Raw genomic sequence first — 25,728 nt, forward strand, 5'->3', positions numbered from 1 at the left:
CATGTGAATGTGTAGACGTGTGAGTGTATGTGTTGTGTTTCTCTAGTCCTTCCAGCTGTGGCCTCCTGTTCATGTCCTTTTCCCGTGGACTGAGAAGAGTGTCTTAGCAACTTTCCTGGGCAAGCCTTGAACTGGTTGGTATCCACGTCCCCCCTCCCCTTTTAAAATGTACCTCTGTTCTTGTCAGAACAAGGAGGAAACCAGAAGAGAACCCCTCCCAGTTAGAGGTTGCCCACTGCTTTTCCGTCCAGAGCTGGGGACGGTCAGCTCCATGGAGGACCCACCCTGGGGCAGTGCTTGTGGCCTGAATTCTCTGAGTCAGCCAGGCTTAGTTTTGAATCCTGCCTCAGTGCTCAATGTTTCCTAGTTGTGTAACCCCAGATAATAGCCCTTGATCTCCTTTGAACCTCAATTCTTCATCTGGAAGAGGAAGAAGGAATATTTACTTTGCAGGGCTGTGAGGATTAACATTGCACACAAAAGGTCTTATGTAATGCCTCTGACATTGTAGACGGTTAGCATAGAGTGGTTATTTTATTATTATCTGCAACAGTGTAAGCCAGGTGGAATGTTTTTGGTACCTCTTGTAGCACCGAGTGTTTATCCTGGCTCCCATTTCCTGCATCTTAAGTGGGTGTTTCAGGGACACGGATGTTGAAACATTGGGCTTCTGGAGTCCAAACACTTGACCAGAATTCAAGAAAGCAGACTTTTATTGTAGAAAAATGGGCAGAGGCACCTGTCATGGTTCCCCAGAGATGGGCTTGGGGGAGGGTGGCCGGGGCAAGCTTACTGGATTCACTAGGAAGGAGGATTTAAGAGTTACAGGAAAGGAATTTCTTTGTGGTCCACTGGTTAGGACTCCATGCTGAGGGCACAGGTTCGATCCCTGGTGGGGGAACTGAGATCCTGCAAGCAGTGAGGTGCAGCCCCAAAAAAAGTTAAGGGAAGAATCATAATACATGTGTTTGTTTGTTTTCCTTCTTTTTCCTTTAATTTTAAAGGAGATGAAATGTAAAACTTATGAAGTAGAGTATCTGATTTAGACTAGGTGGTCTGGAGAGGCCCCCAAGGAGGGGACATTTCAGTGATAGGTAAAACGGGAAGGCACAGCCACATGAGTTGGGAAGGAAGAGAGAGGTTGCTTTGTGACAGAAAGGCAGTGCTGGAGAGACGGCCAGGGAAACAAGATCAAGAGGGCACAGGGGACAAATCAGCCAAAGAGTCTCAGGGATGCTGGGGTCTGCTTTAACCACACCTCAACTGCTACCCAACTTTTCACTCCTGCATCCTCCAACCTGGATCACCCAGAAACGTCAGCAAGAACCCGCCCCTTCCTGAGACCATCAGCCTCTCGCCCTGCTCCTTCCCTGTCTTCATGCTTCAGTTTCCTCATTGAATAATTCTGAAGACCGGACGCGCTCCAGTCCCAGCCCCGGCCCGAGCAAACCGCCCTGCGCCCGGGACGCGCGCACCAGGGATTTGGGACCCGGCTTCCCCAGGCAGTCCGCCTTTTGGTTGGACAATTAGCGGAGGTGGGCGGGGAGTTGACCAACCCCACACACGCGCTTCTCCATGAAGATTCTTGAGCTTTCTTTGAAGAAAGGAGTGCATCTGCTGCAGTGTCTCTGTGGAAGGAGCCTGAGGTCCAGCAGCAGCCTAAGTGAACCCCAGCTGAAAGGAATTGTGACAAGGTTATTCAGGGATATTTCCTGCAGATGCACCCAGATGGTACCATCGATGGGACCAAGGACGAAAACAGCGACTGCACCCTCTTCAATCTAATCCCTGTGGGCCTGCGTGTGGCGGCCATCCAAGGGGTGAAGGCCAGCCTCTATGTGGCCATGAATGGTGAAGGCGATCTCTACAGCTCAGATGTTTTCACTCTAGTATGCAAATTTAAGGAATCTGTGTTTGAAAACTACTATGTGATCTATTCTTCCACACTGTACCATCAGCAAGAATCAGGCCGAGCTTAGTTTTTGGGACTCCATAAGGAAGGTCAGATTATGAAGGGGAACAGAGTGAAGAAAACCAAGCCCTCATCACATTTTTCAAAACTTACTGAAGTGTGTATGTACAGAGAGCCATCACTACATGAAATTGGAGAAGAACAAGGGCGTTCAAGGAAAAGTTCTGGATCACCGACCATGAATGGAGGCAAAGTTGTGAATCAAGATTCAACGTAGCTGAGAACTCTTCCCTTTGTCCCTCTCTCATCCCTTCCCTTTCTGCCCCTGTCCTTTACCCATTTCCTTACAATAAATCCACCCAAGGAGAGGAAAATAAAATGGCAACCCAGGATCTGGTGGCTAAGATTCTGCACTCAAAATCTTCCTTTGTGTAGGACAAGAAAATTGAACCAAAGCTTGCCTGTTGCAATGTGGTAGAAAATGCACATGCACAAAGATTAGCACACCTAAAAGCAGAGGGAAAAATAAATCAAGACTCCACAGGCATTAAAATAAACTGTGTTGTTATTAATAGAGGACTAATTGTAATGAAGACATAAATAAGGATGAAATAAAGTTATTACCTTAAAAAAAAAAATCCTGAAGACCATTTCCCCCAAAGAGCACTGACCTCTTATCGAGCCACTAACACGAGGCTTCAAAGAGGCGCCATGGTCCTTTTCCATCTTTTCTTTCTTCTTCCTTGCTGGGGCCAGGTGGGAGGGAGGAGACCCTCTAACTTGGAGGTCAGTAGACAACCTCAATAAAACTTGAACTCTTTTTTCTTTTTTTAAAAAATGTATTTTGGCTGCTCAGTAATTGCAGTAGGCAGGCTCTTACTTCCCTGACCAGGGATCAAACCCAGGTCCCCTGCATTGGGAACCTGGAGTCTTATCCCCTGGACCGAGGTCCCCTGATTCCTTATTTAAAGAGGTATCTGGAAGGGTTGTTCTGAAGCCCCCGCCAGCGGAGCTCAGGCTCACCTTCCTCTTTTCAGTAGAAGTGGGGCAGCGGCAGGTGAGGGAGGCTCCCTGTAGGGGAGCAGGTGTAACAGAATTGCTGCCCTTCCCCCCTCCAGCCTCACCCTCGCTTTGTCCCTGCTCCGATGATTGCTTTATTACTGTTTTCAGTCTGATATAATTCCGGCATTTTCCATAATCTTGATCTTTTCATTGATACCAGATTTCTATACAAAGATTTGTATATAACATGATTATGTACCCACCAGAATACATTCCCCAGCAATTAGAACGTTTAAGATGCAGCTCCTAACGTTGCTTCTGCACATTCCTCATTTATTACTTTTGAAAGTGTTTTGTGATTTTTTTTTTTTTTTGGTGCATGTGTTTACACATTCAATAACAATTCTCATTTAGAGTTGCAAAACACGAAGCCAATTTTGAACCCAGACAGATGGCAGCTAAATGAAGTTTAATTAAAGAATGAGTGCTTTGAATCAAATCACTTTAAAAAAGTACAGTACACTGAGATTCCGGGGAGGTTGCATAAACAGCATCTGGGCTCTCTTGCGGAAAGCAGGGCCTGCTGGCAGATCTGGGTGGGGGGGAGGGGAGGGGATGGGTGGGCACACTGTGGACCGAGCGAGCAGGCGGGGTGGGAGGTGGAGGGGAGGCGGCCCGCGGCCCCTAAGCACATCCTCGGTACTCAGCCCGGACACACCTCCCAAAGCCCAGAGCCCCCGGGACGGGAAGGGAGACGCACACAGGTCACCTCTTGGTTCAAAAGCTTTGACTTGGGAAGGGAGATCCCCTTTATTTCTGCAATGAAGCCTGGCACCAAGGCACGAAGGTTCGCTGCACCAACCCGCCTATTTGCATGCATCCGAAGGATGACAGAGGCGGAGAGTCCGGCCTTTCGGGGTTCCAGCGCCCTTCCCCGGGGCTCCCCGCCTCTCCGCGCAGCCGCCGGCGGCACCGTCTGGAGCAGGCGGAGCCCCGCCCGCCCCGGGCAGGAGCCACTTCCGGCTCTGGCAGCAGATCTGAGCGCGGGGGCGGGGCGGCCCGGGCCGGTCTAGACAACCCGGAGGCGCCAGCCCGGCGGCTGGGGCGCCAGGTGGGCCCGAGCCTCGGGCAGGCCGGGCTGCAGGGACGCAGGCCAGTGGCCAGGCTGGAGGCGCGCTCACTGCCCGGTGGCTGCCGTGGAGAAGAAAAGGGCACAGATCGGTGGGGTGGGAGGCAGAGGAGGGGGACAGACAGGGAGGGCCGGGAAGTTGGCAGAGTGCTGCAGGGGAGGGAACGCCGTGGGGGCTTTTTAATGCAGGGAGAGACAGGATTAGATGGAGGAAGGATGAGTGCCAGGAGACAGGGTCTGAGGGCAAGGTGGCAGTCACCATGCGGTCCTTGATCTCCTAGGCAGTTGATGCCTAGAGGGCAGTGGGTGGTCAATGGTAGGGGGTCGCCTCTCCCCTGATCCTGGAGATTAAAGGCAAACTGGGCTCAAGGCCAGGGAACTGAAGATGGAGTGGAGGGCCCCAGCGGGTCCTGGGGCCACTGGGATGTGGCAGAGAGAGGAAAAGTCTGGGTGGGGGCATGCCAAGCTTGTGGTTCCGGCTTCTTGTGTCTTTCCAGGAGGAAGAGATCTGGAAGGCTGGGACAGGACCTTCCCTCTCGGCTCCAGGCCCTGGGCTGACCCAGAGGGCTGGCAGGAGCTCCTGGCCTGTTTGGATTGTGTACTTAGCTGACTCAGGACTCAGTTCCTCCACGTCGTAGGCTTCCTGCTGGACCCTGGCTGGACGCCGCAGTCCACCCTGACCCCTCCATGCCCCAGCACTAGCGTCTAACTGACCTCCAAGCCCTGTTGGCTGACCTCCTTGTTATTCTTCACCTGGCCCAAACCCCCACCAGCTCTGGCTGGAACAACGGCAAGAGCCTTCCACGTGGACTCCGGCTTCTGTCTCCTCTGCGGGGGAAGGCAGGCCCTTCCAAAATGCAGACCTGGTCTTGGTTCTCCCTTGATACTCCGTCCCGTGGCTCTCACCCGCATCTCTCCTCACCTCTGCCCAGCCCACAAGGTCTTCCACTAGGACGAGGGGGGAAAGGATACAATGCCCTGCAGAGCACCAGGCTGGGCCAGCAGAACCCATGCTGCGCCAGCAGAACCCACGCTGCATCTCTGCCGGGGTTCACCCCTCATCATGGCACCACATGCAGGGCACAGCCTGTGGACTACGCTCGCCTACCTTTCCATCTCACTTCCAGCCACTCTCCTTCTTTCCCCTGTGGCAGTGACTCCTCGTTCCTAGAACGCTCAGGTTCTCAGTCCAGCCTCCCTGCCTATGCACACGTGGCTCTCCCCCAGGACGGTGTCCAGCCCCAGCCCTCTCAGCTTTGTCCTGCCAACTCCTAAGACCCTGATGCTGGAAAACTTGAAGGCAGGAGGAGAAGGGGATGACCGAGGTCGAGGTGGTTGGACGGCATCATTGACTCAATGGACGTGAGTTTGAGCAAGCTCTGGGAGACAGTGAAGGACCGAAAAGCCTTGTGTGCTGCAGTCTGTGGGGTCGCAGAGTTGGACACAACTGAGCAACTGAACAGCGGCATGCTTCAAGGACCGTTTCTTGAATCTGTGCTAGATGTTTGCTTCCGCGTCCTGTCCTTCCCCGGCTTCCCTATCAGGACTGAAGGAGTGGCCAGTATGGCAAGCCTGAATGACTGCCAGACCCTTTTGACTTATCTTTCTGAAGTCTCATCACTTCCTTCACCTTTCCACCTGTCACCGAACTGGTCTTTCTGACGGGTAGCTGTGACCCACCACTCTGCTTAAATACCCTGAGCTCGAGCAAAAACCTGGGGCTCCCCAGGTGGTTCAGCTGTAAAGAGTCTGCCTGCAAATGCAGAAGACGTGGGTTTGATCCTTAAGTTGGAGGGTTCCCTTGGAATAGGAAATGGCACCCCACTCCAGTATTCTTGCCTGGAAAATTCCATGGACAGAGGAGCCTGGTGTGCTACAGCCCATGGGGGCAAAAAGAGTTGGACACAACTGAGACAGAGCATGTACACACAGTAGCAAAAAGCCACCTCGGGGACTTCCCTGGCAGCCTGTGGTTGAGACTGCATGCTTTCAAAGCAAGGGCTGCAGGTTCAATGCCTGGGCTGGGAACTAAGATCCCACATGCCGCACAGCGTAGCAAAAAAAAAAAAAAAAAACCGAAACCCGTGTCACCTCTTCAGGCTCGTTCCAAAGACCCTGTCTGCAAGATGTCTTCCCTCCAGCTATGGAGATTCCATGCCTGCTTATCATATCTACCTTCTTGACTGTACCTGTTATTGGGGCCAGGACAAGACGACCCCCGACCACAGAGGCTCGGCCCTGCACTTCATCTTCTTCTGGCACTGCATTCTGAGGTCATGTGACCTCAGCAGCAGCAAAATGAATGAAGCCTGTACCCAGGGCCCTGTGGTCAGGGCCGTGGCCTCTGTTCTCGGCAAAGACGGAAGGCCTGGGCAGGCCAGCTGAGCCAAACTTCCTGACCTCATTCCAGGGACGGCAGCTGCAGCCACAAATTCCAAAAGAGAACAAGCAACAGTTAGGAACAGAGGCAATGCTTTTTTTTCTTTTTTTTTTTACTTATTTAAAAAGGCCTTGGTGGCAGGAATATAGTGTAAAAATCATTGGAAAAACTAAAAGGCATCGATACATATCCGAATATACACTTTGTACATAAATTACATTTCCTTTAGTCTTTCTGAGTGAGGTCCTGATTCAGCACTGAGGTCTAGTAATTCAGAGGTCCCGGGAGTTGCACGTTCAGGCCGGCATAGTCCACCATGTACATTGGCCATTGCTAGAGAGAGGGGGGACAGACAGCCTGGGTTAGGACTCCAGGTGACTCTGAGAGCCCCCTGGGACGCTTTGTGAAGGATTTCCTCGGATGCTTTTTATTTTGAGGCTGTGGGAGGCCAAGAGAGGGGGGTGTGACCTAAGGTCTCACGGTTCACCAGTGACCGTGGGGCCAGGGCTGGAGCTTTCTGACCTGTTCCCACCTGTGTCCCAGGGACCAACCGTGTGGGCAGACATGTGGGGAAGAAATTGGGGATCGCTCAGAACAGGTGGCCTGAGCCCTGTAAACTCAGCCCCCTCCAGGCCTCAGGCTCTAGAGCAAGCTTTCCTATCTTTCTGAGTGGTGGGAGGGTTGAGGGACCCTCTGTGAGCACCCTGGCAGGAACAGAGGCAAAGCCTGAACTTCTGTGCTTTTCGGGAAGAGGTCCAAGCATAAACAAACTGAAGTTGTTTTCAGCTGGCTTCCAATATTCTCCCCATTTGGACCCAGGATTTCAAAGCTAATATTTTGAAATCAGAAAGAACGCTTGAATTGTGCCTTTAATGAGGCTTTCCCCTCGAGAGGAGCCACGTGGCTGAATAAACCAGTCACGTGGCAAAGCAAGTGGTGCTCTGGAGGTGGGGTGTCCGTCCACCACTGACCAGCGTGAGGCTGCAGAGTTAATGGGCCCCTGACCCCAGTTTTCCTCGTCTACGTACTGTGGGTAACACCCACGCCTCGCAGTCCTGTGGCTCAGAGCATGTGATGTGAGCACAGAAATTAGTCTAGCATCTGATTGCCCTGGGAATAACCGGGAGTCTGCTCAAGGTCCTATCGAGTGGGAGGAGGTGTCAGGTCCCTTCCCACTCTGAGGCCTCAGCTTGCCCATCTGCATAGTGGGCCTGTGAACTCCTTCCCAGGGGTGCCTGTGAGTGCTTGATGAGAGGAGGGGTGGACTAGCTCACAGGTGGAGCAGGCAGGTATGTCTCCAGACCCTGCTCAGGGCCCGGCGTCTCCCCGCACCCCGGACCCACGCCCCAGCATAGACGACCCTGCCCGAGTGCTGGCTGAAAGCCAGAAGGAAGAGCGGTCAGGTCCTGTTCTGCACAACTTTACCACGAGCGAGATCTGGTTGGTGGATGCTACCGACTCCGGGTTCGAGGAGGAGGACGAGGAAGATGAGGAGGAGGAGGAGACGGAGTTCCCTTCGGAGACCCGCTTTCTCTTGCGCTTGGGAATGCTGCTGTCTTTGGCTGGTGGGAGAAAGGGTTGCTGATGCCGGGTGCCAGGGCCACTGTGTCTCGGCTTCCTGACGCCCTCCCTTGGAGAAGGCCTTGTTCGCAGGTTTGAAGTCCCCTTCTCAGCACTCGAGGCTCCTGATCCCCCAGTGGCTGAGGCCCATCTCCGCAGCTGCCTTCCCTGAGCAGCCCCCACGCCTAACTTGCCCACCCTCCTCCTCCCGCTAACTTATTGCTTTGCTGACACTATAGCCTCCTCCTCCAGGGAGGCTTCCCCAGCAGGCCCAGCTCAGACCCAGGGTTTCCTTATATCCTCCCTGGACCAGGTAGAGTCCAAGGTCCCAGGCTCCCCAGAACTCCCAGACTCAGAGCCATACAGACTTGGGTCTTAAGGAGAGCCACGTAATGGCCCTGCACCTTCATTTTGTCACAGGTAAAATGTGAGTGAGATTCTGCAGGTTTGCTGGGAGTGTCTCATGAGATAATGTAACTGGTCTCCAGTAAATACTCAGCAACTGAGAACTGCTACAGTATGGTTGCTACTGTTACCGCCGATGTGTGATGACCCAGATCTGACAATGCTGTGACAAACGACAGGTCACAGGCACTGGTGACCTTTCTTTCCCAATGGAAAGAAAGCCTGGTTTAGAGCCAGAAGCCTGAAGTTCAAACTCCACAGCTGCCACTTACTAGCTGTGTGACCCTGGGAAAATGATGAACCTCTCTGAGCCAAAAGGGGAAAGGTGTATGATATGAGACTCAAAGGAGACTAAAAGTATGAAGGAGCCCAGTATCAAGCCCAGCACAGAGCAGGACCAGCAGGGGTTGTGCTGTTACTGAATCCAATTCATGCGATTATGAAAGACTTAGCAAAAAGATTTGCAGCTGTGTACTGGAAACTTCCCTGGTGGTCCAGTGTTAGGACTCTACACTTCCACTGCAGGAGCTGCAAGTTCCACCCCTGGTCAGGGAACTAGGATCTCCCTGCACGGTGTGGATCCCCCCAAAAATCTGCAGCTGTGTGCTGCGTAAGTGGAGATTGGGCTTAACTGAGTGGATACAGCTTATTGACACAGCCCATCGGAAGGTCTTAACGACACAGATGAGGGCATGCTGGGCCTGGGTAGGCAACTGTCTAGCTGGTGAAGCAAAGCCAGAGGCTGGGGTCTGGATGCGGTAGGAGTGGAGATCCCGGGACACAGAAGACTATGGAGGCAGAAGGAACCCAGCCTGTGAGCCAGGGAGGAGGGATTTTTGAAGGAGGCTCCACATGCGGACAACTCAGAGGTGCTTGCCGCGGGCTGTGGCCACCGTGGGGGTCACTTTAAGACCTTAAAGATGGCCATGGTTGGGGGTAGTGGATATGTCTTTGATAAAGTGAAAGTGTCAGTTGCTTAGATGTGTCTGATTCTTTGTGACCCCATGGACTGTAGCCCACCAGGCTCCTCTGTCCATGGGGATTCTCCAGGCAAGAATACTGAAGTGGGTAGCCATAACCTTCTCCAGGGGGTCTTCCAGGCCCAGAGATCGAACCCAGGTCTCCTGCCTTGGCGGGCAGAGTTTTTACAGTCTGAGGCACCAGGGAAGCCTGTAAGTCTCTGATAATGTGTTCCAAAATCTCCTCCCGGAGGCCTCCATGGGGCCTTCTGCCGTGTTCGCCTCTGACTTGGGAGCAGCTCCCAAACCTAGTCACCTCCCTGTCCCATGCCATGCCCTTGGCATCGGCACATGCTAGAAGGCTGTGGCATTCCAGGGGAACCCCGACCATTTGGGGTTAGGGCCTCAAGTCTCAGGCTAGGGTGGAGTAGCCTCATTGAATCCTGTCACTGTCCCCGCTGAACAGCCACACTGGGGCCTACAGTCCACGGTGGCCTGTGGTTCAGATGGATGGTTAGCACATCAGGCTCGAGGAGGCCACCAGCTCACTGTGTGGCCTTGGTGAGTCCCTTCCCCTCCCTGGGCCTCAGTTTCCCAGCTGTACCATGAGAGGTGGGACTAGATCAGTGTTTTGTTTTGTTTTTTTGGCCATGCCATGTGGCCTCTGAGATCTTAGTTCCCCAACCAGAGATTGAACCCAGACCTACAGTAGTGAGAGTGCCAAGTCCTGACCGCTGGACTGCTGGGGAATTTCTGTAAATCCGTGTTTCTTAATCAGAGGTGCACCTCCCAATCCCCGGGGCTCCAGCCTCTTGAGTCCTCTGACACACCTGCTTGATCAGAACCCCAGAGTTTCCCAGGTTCCAGGACCCCGAAAGGTTCTAGAAGACCAGGGTCTAAGTGCAGGTGTCGCCCTGAAAATGCAGGCAGAGTCCAGGGGCCCAGCCAGTCCTGGGCAGCGCCCACCTGCCTCACCCCTGCAGGGCATAGGTCACCCCCTCTCCCCTCCCCAGGTGGCTTCCCCCATCCTACCTGACGCCCCCTCCTGCTGGCTCCTGCCTGTCCCTCCTTCTGTCTAGCTGATCTGCCAGGCTCGGCTCTCCACGGCAGGGCCTCTCCGAAGGGCAGCTGCAGGCTTCCTGGGACCTTCTGGGGATACTGGCCTTGCGGAGGGAGGTCTCAGGCTCCCTGGGGAGGTTCCAGCAGGAGGACTACACTCTCCTCTATCACGTGCCCCCTGGCCCAGATGTGTCCCTAGACTCTGGTCCCCGAGAAGCAGAGGGGTGGCCTCTTCAGCCTCTGACTTACCTGGCACCTTGGCGTCACTGCAGATTTCTGCAAAAGGTCTGAAAAAGAGAGAAATGAGGTGGCAGTCAGAACACCAGGTTGCCCCTCCTTCTCCTCACCTGCTCCCTGAATGTGGGTGACATCGTGAGATGAAAAGGCTGCCAGCAATGCCGGAACGTTAGCCAGGAAAGCCCCGGATGAAAGCAGTCAGCATCCCCGCTCAGAGCAGGCGGATGATGGTGAGCGTGGCACCATCAGGGCCGAGCCAGGTAGGTCGCCCCTCGGACTGGTTTCCTCTAGAAAGCGGGGCTGTCGTCTGACCAAGTGATCCGAAGTGTGTGCCTACATTTATGTAAATGGATATATGAGACAGTACTATTTTTTAAATATATCTTTTTTTTAAAAAAAGGAACCTGGATTCTTTTTTTTTTTTCTTTTACTGTTTATTTTTATTTATTTAGTTTTGGCTGTGCTGGGTCTTGGTTGCTACCGGGCTTTCTCTGGTTGCCGCGAGTGGGGGCTGCTCTCGGGTTGCAGTTCCAGGGCGTCTCATTGTGGTGGCTTCTCTTGTTTCAAAGCATAGGCTCTAGGGCACGCGGGCTTCAGCACTTGTGGCTCCCACGCTCTAGAGCACAAGCTTAGCAGCTGTGGCGCATGGGCTTAGTTGCCACGTGACATGTGGGATCTTCCTGGATCAGGGGTCGAACTCTTGTCTCCTGTGTTGGCAGGCGGTTTTTTTTACCACTGAGCCACCAGGGAAGCCCTAATATGTCTTTTACTCTTTATTTTAATGATTATTTTACTTGCAGCATTATTATAAGAACCCCCCCAAATTAGATGTAACCTAACATATATACATATTTATATACAATATCTATTTATACATAATATATATATATATGTATTATATAATATATACTTATATATATATATATATATACACACATATATATATATATATATAATAGGCATTAACAGAAAAAAGAAAAGTGGGAACATGGAACGAAAACCCCAGAACGTCTTCTCTCTGGGAGGTACATCTATTGGGGGTGGGTGGGCATTTTCTCCTATTTTCCAGAAGTTACTTCAGGGGGTGAACATACATGGGAAGGGAGGGAAACCTCTACTTTTCATCTGAGGCCCCGCTTCATAATGTGAGGCTTCACTTGTGGCTCAGCTGGTAAAGAATCCACCTGCAATGCAGGAGACCTGGGTTTGATCCCTGGGTTGGGAAGATCCCCTGGAGAAGGGGAAGGCTACTCACTCCAGTATTCTGGCCTAGAGAATTCCATGGACAATGTAGTCCACGGGGTCACAAAGAGTTGGACATGACTGAGCGACCTTCACTTTCACTGAATAATGTGATTTCTTCCCCCAAATCAATAGATGTTTTACTGCATCTTTAAAGTATCACAAGTCCAAACAAACCTCTGGCATCTTGCTATTTCTGTAGCTGGACAACTCAGATCAATTGAATAATACAATTTTTTTGACACATGCAATTATTTTATTTTACTAAAAAATTTTTTTTGGCTGCACCAAAAAAAAAAAAAGAAAAGATACAATAGCTGTATTTTTTAAATAAATAAGCCACAATACGTGTGGCCTGTGGAATCTTAGTTCCCTGACCAGGGAGCAAACCCAGGCCACCACAGTGAAAACGCTGAATCCTAATCACTGAACTGCCAGGAAGGCTGAGACTCTGAGCTTCCACTGCAGGCAGTGTGGGTTTGATCTCTGGTCGGGGAACTAGATCCCATATGCCAAAACTAAGCACAAACACTTCAGCTACTGAGCCCTGGAGCTGCAATGAAGACCCAGCATAGCCAAAATAAACGAATGTGTGAGTAAATAAATAAAAAATTTAAAATAAAAAACCCTCAAAAACATGGAGTGTAAAACTGGAAAGAAAATATGGGTAGAAGAGAAAGTCAAAGAAATGCACCACCAGTGTTAACTCTAAATAGGAGGGTTATGGGTTATCTTCCTTCCTTCTACCTTTTTGTATTTTCCAGGTTTGCTGTGTGTATTGTTTTTAAACCCCCAAAATAATCAAATAAACTATTATGTTTAAAAAAATATACAGGGATATACAGTAAAATACAGACAGTGGCTATCTCTAGGCTTGGGGGTACTGAATTATTGTTATTTTCTAAATACAGTAAAACAGGTAAAAATGAGTGGTATAGTAAAAAAAAAAATCAAATTTAATTAAAATTGAAAAAATAAATACCTATAAATGCTGAGGCCATGTGTTTCAGTTGAAAGGGGTTAGAATCAGGACATCTGGCACTATAGCCTAAGTGCTCCTGTCCCCGAAGAATTCAAATGTTGAAAAAAAACCTAATCCCCAGTGTGATGATATTTATTGGTGGAACCTTTGAGAAGTGATTAGGTACGGAGGGTGGAGCCCTCTTGAACAGGATTAGTGTCCTTATATAAGAGGCCCCAGATTGCTCCCTCATCCCTTCTGCCCTGTGAGGACACAGTGAGAAGACGCTCATTTGTGAACCAGGAAGAGCCTCACCAGACATCAAATCTGCTGACACCCTGATCTTGCACTTCTCAGCCTCCATAATAGTGAGAAATAAAGTTCTTTTGTTTAAGCCACCTGGTCCATGGTATTCTGTTACAGGAGCCTGCACTGACTAAGATGTCTGGGTCTGGAGCCCGGCTGGCCCACTGTGACTTACACTGTCCCTTTCTCACTCTGGATATCTGCTTCCTCATCTTTAAGAGGAGGCTGCTGGGACTTCCCTGGCAGTCCAGTGGTTAGGACGTGGCCTTCCAGTGCAACAGGTGCGGGTTCAAGCCCTTGTCAAGGGAGTTAAGATCCCAAACACCTCGAGGCCAAAAAACCAAAACATAAAACAGAAGCAATACTGTAACAAATTCAATAAAGACTTTAAAAATGGTCCACATTAAAAAAAAAAAAAGATGAAAGACAGCTAGGCTGTCTACTGGATTCTGTGCAAGCGAGTTTCCTCTCTCTCCTTTCCTCGACGTTTCTCTCTGTTTCCGACTGCTGGCTGGGCCGGCTCTGGGGGTTCCCCTCCCAGCTCCAGACAGCACCCACCCCACACCCCCTGCAGCAGGTGCCGGGAGCACTCACTGGAGCTGGTTGATGATGACCATTCGGACATGCTCGCGGGCCTTCAGGATCTTCTCCAGCCGGTGGATGTCGTATGTGTTGGGGTTCCGGAAAGGGATGTCGTCCGGCAGGCCCGTGACCTCAACGGCGTCTGGGCTGTCCCGGATCAGTTTGTAAGGGACCAGCACGGGCCGGTTCAGGCCCAGGGCCTCGCCTAGAGCGCACAGGGGGTCAGGGTGAGGGAGGATTCCCTGGTCCAAGGCGAGCTCTCTGGGGAAGGGCTGGGACCCAGCACGGCCCCACTAGGTAGCCACAGCACCCCAGGGAGTTTGTAAGTCAACGCACATACCACTGGTTTGTTTGTTTTTTTAATCCAATTAGCAAAACTAAAAATCCAGGGGTGAGGGATGAGGAGGGAAGGATTGGGAGTTTAGGATTAGCAGGTACAAACTATTATATACAGGATGGATAAACACCAAGGTCCTACTGCATAGCACAGGAAACTATTTAATATCCTGTGATAAACCAGAATGGAAAAGAATATGAAAAAGAATATATATATATTTATAAAACTGAGTCACCTTGATGTATAGCAGAAATTAACACAACACTGTAAATCAACTATACTTCAATAAATTAAAAAATCCAAGGAATTCCCTGGAGGTCCAGTAGTTAGGACTGCTTGCTTCCACTGCAGGGGGCATGGGTCTGATCCCTGGTTGGGGAACTGAGATCCCGCAAGGCCAAAAAAAACATATATAGATGTAAAATCTACTCCTATTGCGTTAGAAAAAATAAAAGTCCTTACTTAGGTATTTATGGATGAAATGACGGGATGTCTCAGGTTTGTTTTAAAGTACTAAAGCTATCAAACCATGCCTATGGAATTCTGTCCATGGGATTCTCTAGGCAAGAATACCAGAGTGGATTGCCATGCCCTCCACCAGGGGATCTTCCCAACCCAGGGATTGAACCTAAGTCTCCTGCATTGGCAGGTGGGTTCTTTACCACTAGCACCACCTGGGAAGCCCAATGCATTGGTTTTAGAATTAAGATTGGCCAAATGTCGATAAGCACAGAAGCCAGGTCTGTGACACGGTGGGTCACTGAGTCATTCTCTCTGCTTTGAAAACTGATTTCAAAATAAAAAGTGAAAAAGACACAACAAACCACACAGCAGAGTCGCTTCCTGTTACTTTCAAAACGAAACCCCAAGTCCTGGCCTGCCTCCCTCTCTGCACTCATCGAGAACCTCTCCCCCCGCACCTTCCCACTCCTGGCCCACCTGCCTTCTCCCTGCTCGGCAGTCACTGAGCTGCTCCCTACGCCTGGCAAGCTTCCCGCTGTGCCTACTGACATGCAAGTTCCTGCTCAAACATCCCTTCTTCCAAGGAGCTTTCTCGTTCACTGATTCAGCCATGGCTATGCTCCCATTACCCCTGCCTCCTCATTACATTTCTACATTTTCCTGTTTTCTTGTGTCACTCTCTGAAATTTAAAAAACAAAAAACAAAACTGCCTTCTAACTCTCAACTACAATACAAAGTAGATAATACTACTAAATTCATCACAAACAAAATGTATTCAGAGCCGCACAAGAGGCAAGAGGTGCAAGCAACAGGCGTCTTTCAGTGGATGAATGGACAAAAAAACCGAAAACACATACTAGGGAATCTTATTCAACCTTTAAGAGGAAGGATATTCTGACACAAGCTAAACATGGATGAACCTCAAACACTGTATCTTTTCACTTACATGAGGTATGAGAGTAGTCAAATTCATAGAAACAGCAAGTAGGAGGGGGAAACGGTGAGCTGTTATTTAATGGGTGTGAGTTTCAGTTTTGCAAAATAAAAAAGTGCTGGGGGAAAAAAAACATATACAGAGCACCTAGTGCTGCCTGACACGCAGTAATCTAGAAACTGTTCCATTGGTGGTGGCTGTATTATCAACTGTACCATCCTGGGTTCTTCCCTGGCACCCGGATGCCTTCTGCAGGGGACTTGGCACTTTGCATCTATTCCATGGCCAGTTTCTCCCCACATTGAGCCCCGCTGATGGCAGGATCAGACTCCTTCCTCTAGATTCTCAGGGCTGAGTGTGCTGGGCAGACAAGCGTCTGCGTGAACAGGCACTTGACTGCGGGCCACGGCCTCTGCCACACAGCCCAGCCTGAGAGGGGCAGAGATGCTGACCACTGTCCCAGCTGTGTGTACCGCCGACTGTTTCCTTCCCCCCAGTTTTCTTGGTGCGGGGGAGAATGAGGAGTCAGCTCTCATCGGTCACAGCGCAACTATGTCCCCAGGGAGCAGACAGGCCAGCTGGGGACAACTGGAGGCCCGGCTGGATGCAGAGGCGGGGGGACCCCCAAGGAAGGCTGCCCCCAGCCCTGCCCTCCCTCCCTCCCTATGCACTGACCGTATTTCTCGTTGAAGAGCTCCTTCACCTGCTCCCGGAGGATCACCTTCTCCCCCAGCCTGTTGGCATCATCTTCGTCTACGAGAGGAAGGCAAGGGGGCGTGAGGGTCCCCATGGACTCGGCCCCGGGACCTGCTCCTTCTCCCACATGGCGGCCCAGACCCCCACCTGCTGGCACAGGCTCTCCAGGGCCCACCCGCTCCCCTGCAGCCTGTTGCTGGCCTCAGCCGTCTGTCCGTACGTCCACCCACCCATCTGTCCATACATTCATCCAGCCATCCCTCATTCTCTGAACAGCTTCCCCAGCACAGGCCCTGTGTCAGGCACGCAGCACCCCGAGGAGGAGGAGGCCAGGAGCCTCCTCCCAGGGATTCGCAGCCTAGCGGGGGTGACAACTAGGCCATGCGCCCACCCAGAAGTGTGACCGGGGACACCCCCGAGGAGATGGGAGGGGGGGCGTGAATCAGGGTGCCCACGTTGCTTGTACACATCTGGGGAGGCCCCCTGGGAGAGCAGGATGCTCAAGGTGGGGTCTCTTGGAAGGCAGGATGGAGTGGGGGTGGAGAAAGACACCCCAGGTGTAGAATCAGCCCCTGTGCAGGCATTGAAAGGTGAAAGGTCACGATGTGCTGGTTGCGGCTGAAGCACAGGGTGGGGCCGGGGGGAAGTGATGGGGATGGGTCGTGGGCGCGGGCAGAGAGGTGGGGGGGGCTTGTGCCAGCCTGACAGAGCTGGGCTTGCAGGAAGTCACCTGGCTGCCTCACAGACCCAGAGCCCAAAGCCTGCGACCAGGCAGGTTTTGGGGTTGCACACGTTTCCTGGTCAGTGTCCAGGGGGGCCCTGGGGGGGGCACCTTCTGCCTGGACCCTGTGCCCCGCTGCCTCAGCCCTCTCCTTGGCAGCTGGGGTCAGTGGAGCCCCCAGAGACAGCCCTGGGCTAGGCCGGGGAGAAGCGGGGTGTGGACGGCGTTAGAGGAGGTTCCGGCAGAGCGGCTGTGGGCATGTGTCCTGGGAGCGGGCGTTCCAGGAAGAGCCCTGGGGCACCTTGGCACAGTTCACCATGTGGGCTGGGCCTCGGGGGCGGGGGCGGGGAGCTGGAAGCCGGCAGGGAGCCAGGGCCTGGGAGGTGAGGGGCAGAGCAGACAGAATGGGTCGGCGGAGAAAAACAACTCCTGTTCTAATCTGGAAAAATCTCATAGAACTCAGTTCCATTTGGGAGGCCCAGGGCTCTGTGCCACTCAGACTGTCTGCTGCCCCCGCCTGCACCTCACAGCCCGGGCACGAGGCCCAGCCTTCCCCCTGCCACTGCCAGGGAGGGGCCTTGCCCGCCCAGCCCTGCAGGGCAGAGAGCTTCCCACACCGCCTGGCACCCCTCCTCCATAATCCGCTGCCCTCCCAGTCCCTGCCCTGCCGTCCCCCCCTACCCCAGAGCCCTGTCTGGTCCAGTTTATGCCCACGCTCCTGATTCTAGCATCCAGATCTCTGAATCTCAAGAGTTCCGGGATCTCTCTCTCTTCAAGCATGGCCAACCAGCCACCCGGGTGCCGTGGGGCACTAACTAGCGTCAGGCATCCCAGATAGCATCTTCCTCCTGCGTCCCCATCTCGGGGAGCGATGGCTGCACCTGGCCACACTGAGACCCCAAACTCGGCACCCTGGCTCCCTGCCGGCTTCCCACACACCCCATCACAGCCCTTCCCCACGGTTCAGGGCCCCAGCGGTGGCCAGCATCAACCTGACCCTCCTCCACGTCAGCAGACAACTAGGACAGCCCTTTGCCCCAGGGCCACCTCGAGCCTGCAGGGAGGGGGAAGACACTTTCTATCCAGCTATTCCCCTGCCACCAGGGATGGCTCCCGGACTCTGCACAGAACGGCAGTGCCACAGAGGCCAGGGAGAGATCAACCTGTATCCACCCAATGTGCACCGGACACTGCTGGCAGCTTTCCCAGACACGGTCATGGCCGTTGCTCACCACAGTCCAGGGCACAAAGGTTCAGAGAGGTTAATTAACCTGCCCAAGGTCACACAGCCGCGCAGGGCCAGGAATACACTATTTGATCGGGAAGTCCAGGTCTTTCTCTCTACCAGGCACACTGGGTTTCCTGAATTTTCACTTTCCCATCTCTAGAAAGAAGGGTTGATCTTTAAGGTGTTTCCTCTAAATCTCTGGTTCTATCAGCTCACAGTTGCATGCCTCTGTCTCCTCTCAAGCCCAGGGCGGGGCTGGGACTCAGTCGGCACATGACAAAGCCTTCCGGATTAAAAGGAAGTAGACAGTGGACTTCCCTGGTGGTCCAGTGGTTAAGAATCCAGCTGCCAATGGAGGGGATGTGGGTTTGATCCCTGGTCGGGAAAGGTCCCACATGCTGCGGGGCAGCTAAGCTGGTGCGCCAGCACTACTGAAGCCCGAGAGAGGCCGCCACAATCAGAAGCCTGGCACCGCTGCTAGGTCGTCCCCGCTCGCTGCAACTCGAGAAAGCCTGTGAGCGGCTACAAAGGCTCAATGCAGCCATAAATAACAGACTAACGAAAGGAAGTCAACAGCACCTCGAAGACAAGCCCGCAAGCTCAGGTTCTCGTGGCTGCTGGATGTGACTGTCACCTGGGCACGTGGGTGGGTCTGGGAGCGGGGGACTCACTCACCCACCCCGCCTTCCCCTGCAGATGCCTGCCACTCTGCTGCCAGTGGGTGGAGAGCGGCAAAGGGCAGGCCTGAGCTTCACACTGCCCTCGCCCTGGGGGAGAGGCCACGCCAGGCTCCGGGAGGGCAATGAACTTGGAGTCGAAAACCTAGGCTTGTGTTGGTTCAGTCACGGTGGGTCGTGCCACCTCTCAGCATTTCTGCTCACTGTCCTGAAACAATATTTGTCTTGGACAAATATTTCACAAGCACGGCTCCATGGGGATGCAGTGCTGACCTTGCATCAGAGTACAGAAAACAGTTCCAGATGAGGCAGGCGACAGTGAAGAACACTGGGTGACCCACCAGGCTTGAGAACTGTCAGTGAGAGCCTGGTGGAAGCACGGGGCGGGGAGGGGGGACCCCCCAACCCAGCCGGGGATCATGGAGGGCTTCTCAGAGGGGGTGACAGCTGTGCCCCCCACGGCCCTGTGGGACTCAGCCCGATCGGCACACGTCGGGGCTCCAGGCACTCCATGAGTGCTCAACAAATGTTTTGTGAGTGTGTGTGTGTGCGCGCGAGCTCAGTTGTGTCCGACCCTTTGCAACTCCACGGATTGTAGCCCGCGAGGCTCCTCTGTCCTTCATAATCTCCCAGTTTGCGCAAACTCATGTCCATTGAGTTGGTGATGCCATCCAACCATCTCATCCTCTGTCGTCCCCTTCTCCTCCCGCCTTCAATCTTTGCCAGCATCAGGGTCTTTTCCAATGAGTCAACTCTTCGCATCAGGTGGCCAAAGTATTGGAGCTTCAGTTTCAGCATCAGTCCTTCCAATGAATCTTCAGGGTTGATTTCCTTTAGGATGGACTGGTTGGGTGTCTCCTTGCAGGGACTCTCCAAGCCCCTGGCTTGATTTCCTCCAAGGGACTCTGTGTACTTGGAGGAAAGATGAGGGGAGACCTTGTGGGATGAGGGCCAAGGAGGGACCCAACACTTGGGAGGCTCTACTCGAACCACAGGTGCCCTCAATCTATCTCCAGCCTTGCAGCGGGAGGACGAACACTCGGGTCCGGGCTCAGAGGTGCCTAGGACAGAGCTGGTCTCCTGTGCTGTGAACTGTGGTCACTGTCCCCAGATAGTGGCCCTCAAGTCCTGGCGAGCCCCGGACGCGGGGGAGGAAGGCCATGCTCCCTGCTAGCCTGCATGGCTCAGCCCACCAGGCCTCTTGGCCGGCTGTGTGTCGGGCACCTCCTTCCTGACACTGCCAGGCTCATGCCGCCACCATCGTACGCCCACTCCCTGGAGCAGCGGCAGCCAGGCCGGTGGTCACCAGGGGCCTCCCCCAGGATGGCTGTGGGCAGGGCAGGGTGGCCCTGGCAACCACCACCACTGAGTCTGATCTGCCAGTGAGCAAAACGAGGATCAGAGAACATGAGAGACACAGTGTGTGTGTGTTGGGGGGTTGGCTGGGGGGTGAGGCACAATCTCTGGGGCCCGTGGGGTCTCGGCCAGAAACCCCGTGGTCTTTCGTGGACTCCGAGGTACAGCCCTGTTGCTGGAATTTAAGACCAATTAAGATCACACGCTCTGAAGTTTGACTGCTTGGTCTCAAGTCTTGGCTCTGTTATTAGCTCATGATCTTGGGCCACCACTGCATTTCCTTGTTTGGAAAGTTGCAACCACGACCACACGGAGCTGAGGACGTCCTGCCCGTGCCTGGTGTGGTCTCGGGCTAGTTGTCATTACTCTTCTTCCCTGGGGGGACCTGATGGAACGTCTGCAAACCCAGGCTGGCTCTAAGGACCGCGACGGTTGCAAACGTTTCAGAATGTTCTCCATTTGGAAACATCACAAGGGCTCCATGCGAAGGTACCCTCCAGGTACCTGCTTGAATGCCTGTAGACAGTGGGGAGAAAGGGCATCCCCAGGGCCAGTGACAGCAGATTCCAAGGCAATCTTGACTGTACCCCCTAATGCTGTGTGGTGTTTGGAAAAGCACTCAACCTCTCTGAGTCAGTTCTGACATCCCTCCAGTGGGAATCCTGGCCTGTTAGGGAGGGATTTAATGATACATTAAAAAAATTTAATGATACATTAAAAAAAAAAGTAAGCTCTTATGCTGTCAATGTCAAGTTATCATTGACATGATTAGCAGACCACTGCCTCAGTTATCTCACATAGTCTCAGGAAATGAAATCTTACATAGGAAACTCTTCCAGAAAATGGAATTTTATTTAAGTCTCTGGGCTTGCTTGACTCATTTAGGGGAGGACATTTTCTAAAACTCATCAAGCGGGCCTCCTCGGGTGGCTCAGTGGTAAAGAATCCGCCTGCCAATGCAGGAGACCCAATTTCGATCCCTGATCCAGGAAGAGCCCACGTACTTTGGGGCAACTAAGCCCATGTGCCACAACTACTGAGCCTGCACTCTGGCGCCCAGAAGCTACAACGGACTGAGCCCGCGTGCCCTAGAGCCCGTGCTCACGACAAGAGAGGCCACTATAACACGAAGGTCATGCGCCACAACTAGAGAAAATCCTGCGCAGCAACGAAAACCCAGCACAGCCAGAAATGAATGAATAAAAATAAACATTAAAAAAAAAAACCCACACCAAGTACCCTTTTTCTAATTAAGCACACAATTTGGGGGTAGGGGAAGGTCACTCTCATGACCTGAACCCCAGTGCCATCCAGAAAGTGCTCCTGAACTTGCCCTGGCCACAGTGACCTGTTCCCCACTGCCCCGGGCTGGCATTTCTCCTGCCCATTTTTGCTTTTTCAGTTTTCTGGTTTCTCTCTCTGTGGTCTGCCCCAGGAGCTCTCGTCTTGTCCTTTCTAATCGGCTGTCTGTTAGCCCAAGGATTAAATGAATTTTGCCTGGGGAAAGCAAGCAACCAAGCTTATTAAATCACAGCCATGCTGGGTACACAGTTTTAAGCCAGGCAGCTCAGGGTGACGCCTGGGGTGGCCCCACATCACTCTCTGGAGGCAAAGTACAAGAGCCCGGAGCAGCCTGGCCTTTCTGCGCCTAGTCTGAGGTGCCCAGCTCAAGCTGATGACTGTGTGCTGAGAACCATGTTCCAAAATGACACAGAGGAAGCCAGCAGTGAGAGAGGGGAGAGTCCAGATCCCCCAGAGGGAAGAACATAATAACTATTTCTCCTCTCTCCTCTCGAAGCAGCCTCTCCTCTCTGCCAGGCTTGGACTGGGCGATCCAGCCATAAACCAGACCCACAGACTTCCCTGGTGGTCCAGTGCTTAAGAAGAATCTGCCTGCCAATGCAAGTGACCCAGGTTCAATCCCTGGTCCAGGAAGATCTAACATGTGGCGGGGCAACTAAGCCCTTGTGCCTTAAATGCCGAAACAAGAGAAACGACTGCAATGAGAAGCCCGCACACTGCAACTAGAGAAAGCCCATGAACAGCAGCGAAGACCCAGGGCAGTCAAAAATAAATAAATTTACTAAAATAATCAAATTATTTTTAATTGTTATTTTTGATTGTCACCTGGTTTCCCAGGTGGAGCTGGTGGTAAAGAATCCACCTGCTGAAAAAAAAAAAAAAAAAAAGAATCCACCTGCTGATACAGGAGACGCAAGAGATGCGGGTTTGATCCCTGGGTTGGGAAGATTCCCTGGAGAAGAAAATGGCAATATTCCACTCCAGTATTCTTGCCTGGAGAATCCCATGAACAGAGGAGCCTGGTGGGCTACAGTTCATGGGGCTGCAAAGAACACACACACACAGAATGATAATAATAATTTAAAATAAAAAAGTAGACCCAGGTGGGCCTGGCTCTCAAGAGACCAGAAGGTGGATATCCAGGGGCACCCCACCTTGGTGGAACAGCTGCCTTGTGCAGGGAGCAGGGGTCGCTCAGAAGGGGGACGAGCCACGTCCTTCCCTGGGCCCCTGTGACTTGTAGGATACTTCGCTTTCCTGGCACCGGGCCTTCGCCAGGATGAAAGGGTACACTCAGTTCACCTCTTAACTCTTTCCAGGGTCTGTATGTAGGGGCAGCAGGAGTTCCGTCATCTGTTTTACAGATGGGCAAACTAAAGCTCAGAGAGGGGACGGTTGTGCTGCAGTGGGGTGGAAGCCCTCACCTGTGATCTAATGCACCCAAGAGAATCTTTCGTACGAGTGCCAAAGGAAACATGCTCTGGTGGGCGAAGGAGCACTCTTAGTAACGGCAAGTAACAGCAAGACCCAGATAGCCTAGGACAGGAGAATGAATGAATCGATCGTGATGTACTCAATGCAGTGGAATATTACGGAGCCCTGAAAACAAACAGCTACGGCCACACATTTTAACGCTATGTTACGTCTTATAGAGTGACAGAAGCAAGTTCCAGACTTTCTATAATAGGATTCCTTGGGGACTTCGCTGGTGGTCTGGAGGTTAAGAATTTGCCTTCCAGCGTAGGGGATGCAGGTTTGATCTCTGGTTAGGGACCTAAGATCCCACATGTGACAAGATCTCATATGCTGCCGAGCAGCTAAGGTGGTGATGAGGAGCCCGAATGCCACAACTAAGACCCTATGCAGCCAAAAATAAATAGATACATAAAAAAAAAAAACCTCTAAAAAATAAGACACCTGGGTTATAAAAGTTAAAAAAAATAAGCAAAGTGAAAAAATTTTGGTTTAAGCAAGTATTTTATGCAATAGACATATTTTTTTAGAAAAATAAACCTGTGAGCAGTGATTACATCACAGGGGATGACACCATCAAAGACATTTTTTGGGAATTTGAATACAAACTATATACTAGATGAGAGGGAGTTAGCAAGTTTCCTAAGTGTGACAATGGTATTATGGGTCTGCAAAAAAGAAGAGCATTGTTCTGGAGAGATGTGTGTTGAAATATTTAGGCGTGAAGAGTCAAGACATGCCTGCAAGTCATTTTGATGGAGAAAGAGGCAGAGACAGAAACCAACGGGGGTGGGGTCTGTGGGTGGGAGAGAGACAGGAGGGAGGGCGGGAAGGAACTTGGCAAAATGTTAAGAATTAATGTGCTGCGCTTAGTCGCTCCGTTGTGTCCAACTCTTTGCAACCTCATGGACTGCAGCCCACCAGGCTCCTCTGTCCATGGGATTCTCCAGGCAAGAATACTGGAGTGGGTTGTCATGCCCTCCTCCAGGGGATCTTCCTGACCCAGGGATCGAACCCAGGTCTCCTGCATTGCAGGTGGATTCTTTACTGTCTGAGCCACCAGCTCTCAAAGACTCCAGGAAATTCCCTGGCAGTCCAGTGGTTAGGACTCTACTCTTTCACTGCAGAAGGCCCAGGTTCATCCCCTGGCTTGGGGAACTAAGATCCAGTAAGACAAGAGTCTTGGCCAAAAAAAAAACAACAGAAGAATTAGTGAATTCAGTGAAAGAAAATACTGACAGGCATTATACTATTCTTTTTTTCCTGTAGTTTTGCAATTTTTCAGGGAAAAAACCCCAAGAGAATGAGACACATAAAATTCAGAATATTTGTTCTAGGGAGGGAGGCAGACAAAATGAAGGAGAGCATGTGGGTGGGTGTATGTGACTGGCTCTGTTCTGATTCTTAGATTCTTAGAGGTGGTGGGTTCATGGACGTTCACTGTAATATTTATTAACAAGTGCCCAAACAAGTATGTATGAATATGAATGAAAAAATAAAAATAAATGAATACTAAATGCAGTGTGGTATCCTGCATTGGAGTCTGGAATGTGAAGAGGATATCAGTGGAAAAACTGCAGAAATCTAGCCCGAAGCTTATTTCATTGCAGGCACCACCTGATGTTGAGTTTTGACAAGTGGACCAAGGTTCTGCAAGATGTTAGTGTCCTACATGGGTGAGGCTGTATTTGGGAATTCTGTACTATTTTTGCAAGTATTTGTAAATGAAAAATTATTTCAAAATAAAAAGGTACAGCCATCAACCAAGTGATCGCTTGTTACAAGCAGGGATGGATGGCAGAGTGAGTCACGTGCTGGGGACCACGATGGAGCTGATCAGTACGTGGCGTTCCCTGGGGAGGGGGAGGGCAGGGAAGAAGCCATGCCTTCTCTCCCAGGGTTCTCTCGGGCCGGGCTCTGTGCCTCCATCAGTCCATCTCCCTTCCCCGGGATGGAGGTGGGTGGCGGGTGGACCACAACCTGCCCGGGCAGGTGATCCAGGTTCCTCCTGGAGCCCAGCTGCCTGGCGTCCAGCTGACCCACTGCAACAAGAGCCTGAAACAATGGCCAAGGGAGGGCCGTTTGGCTGGGGCCTCCCCTTCTGTGGCTCCTCCAGGCCCTCCCATCTGCCAAACACTAGGATGCAAGCCCTCCATCGGCTAACGACACATGCCTGGCGGAGACAGGACCTGGTGATTTACACAGTGATGCTCTTCATTCCTCACGACAAGCCTAACCTCCAGGTGTTAGGATCTCCGTTTTACAGATAAGGAACCTGAGACTCAGAGGCGTCAGGGTGCCTGGTCACGGCCGCCAAGGCCACATGGTTTCCGATGGGTGGCACTGAGGCTCAAATCCAGGTCTCTCTGACCCCTGGGTGCCAACTTCCCACCTGAGAACAGCCCAGCAGCTTGGCAGAGGGCTTCCTCCCGAATTCCCTTGCAGCTCCATTTAACTGTAAACTAAAAATTTGATTGCAGCTTGAACCTGCAAGACAGGCTGGGCAAAGCGAACATCAGGTTTTCTTGGGGGGGAAGTCTATCCTGGATGACGATCCTGGGAGCGGACATACTCATGGCCCTTCCCAAGGGAAGCTACCTCCTTCCCTCTCCCCTCCCCTTCCCTCCTCCACGGTCCCAAGGCCAAGAAGGCCTAGGCTGAACTGTGCCTGAACGGGCCAAGTGCAGAAGGCCACCCACTAAGTGTGATTGGCAGAGCATCAGTGCCCAACTTGGGCAAGGTGGGCAGAGGCAGTCAGCTGACCACATAGGCTGGGGCTCCGCTGTGCCAGGGGGCAGGGAGAAAGG

The 25,728-nt window shown here is 52.2% G+C and overlaps 1 protein-coding gene and 1 pseudogene across 4 annotated transcripts in view; one reads left to right on the forward strand and one right to left on the reverse strand.

Moving 5' to 3' along the window:
* The first annotated feature begins 294 nt into the window (after window positions 1-294).
* On the forward strand, window positions 295-2,703 carry LOC110139192 (fibroblast growth factor 12 pseudogene; annotated as a pseudogene).
* Window positions 2,704-3,366: 663 nt separating this feature from the next.
* Window positions 3,367-25,728, reverse strand: part of GTF2IRD1 (GTF2I repeat domain containing 1) — a 118,464-nt gene continuing 96,102 nt past the window's right edge. For 3 of the 4 annotated variants that reach the window (XM_070460205.1, XM_070460206.1, XM_070460204.1), the window contains 5 exons: window positions 16,144-16,221; window positions 13,747-13,939; window positions 10,656-10,693; window positions 7,849-7,985; window positions 3,367-6,756 (listed from right to left, as the gene is read on the reverse strand). In XM_070460205.1, coding sequence (XP_070316306.1) covers window positions 6,688-6,756; window positions 7,849-7,985; window positions 10,656-10,693; window positions 13,747-13,939; window positions 16,144-16,221 — 515 coding nt within the window. In that variant the 3' untranslated portion in view covers window positions 3,367-6,687. The other variant, XM_070460207.1, reaches the window with a different exon arrangement.

This window comes from Odocoileus virginianus, chromosome 33, assembly GCF_023699985.2.
Source record: "Odocoileus virginianus isolate 20LAN1187 ecotype Illinois chromosome 33, Ovbor_1.2, whole genome shotgun sequence".
NCBI classification, from domain to species: Eukaryota; Metazoa; Chordata; class Mammalia; order Artiodactyla; family Cervidae; genus Odocoileus; species Odocoileus virginianus.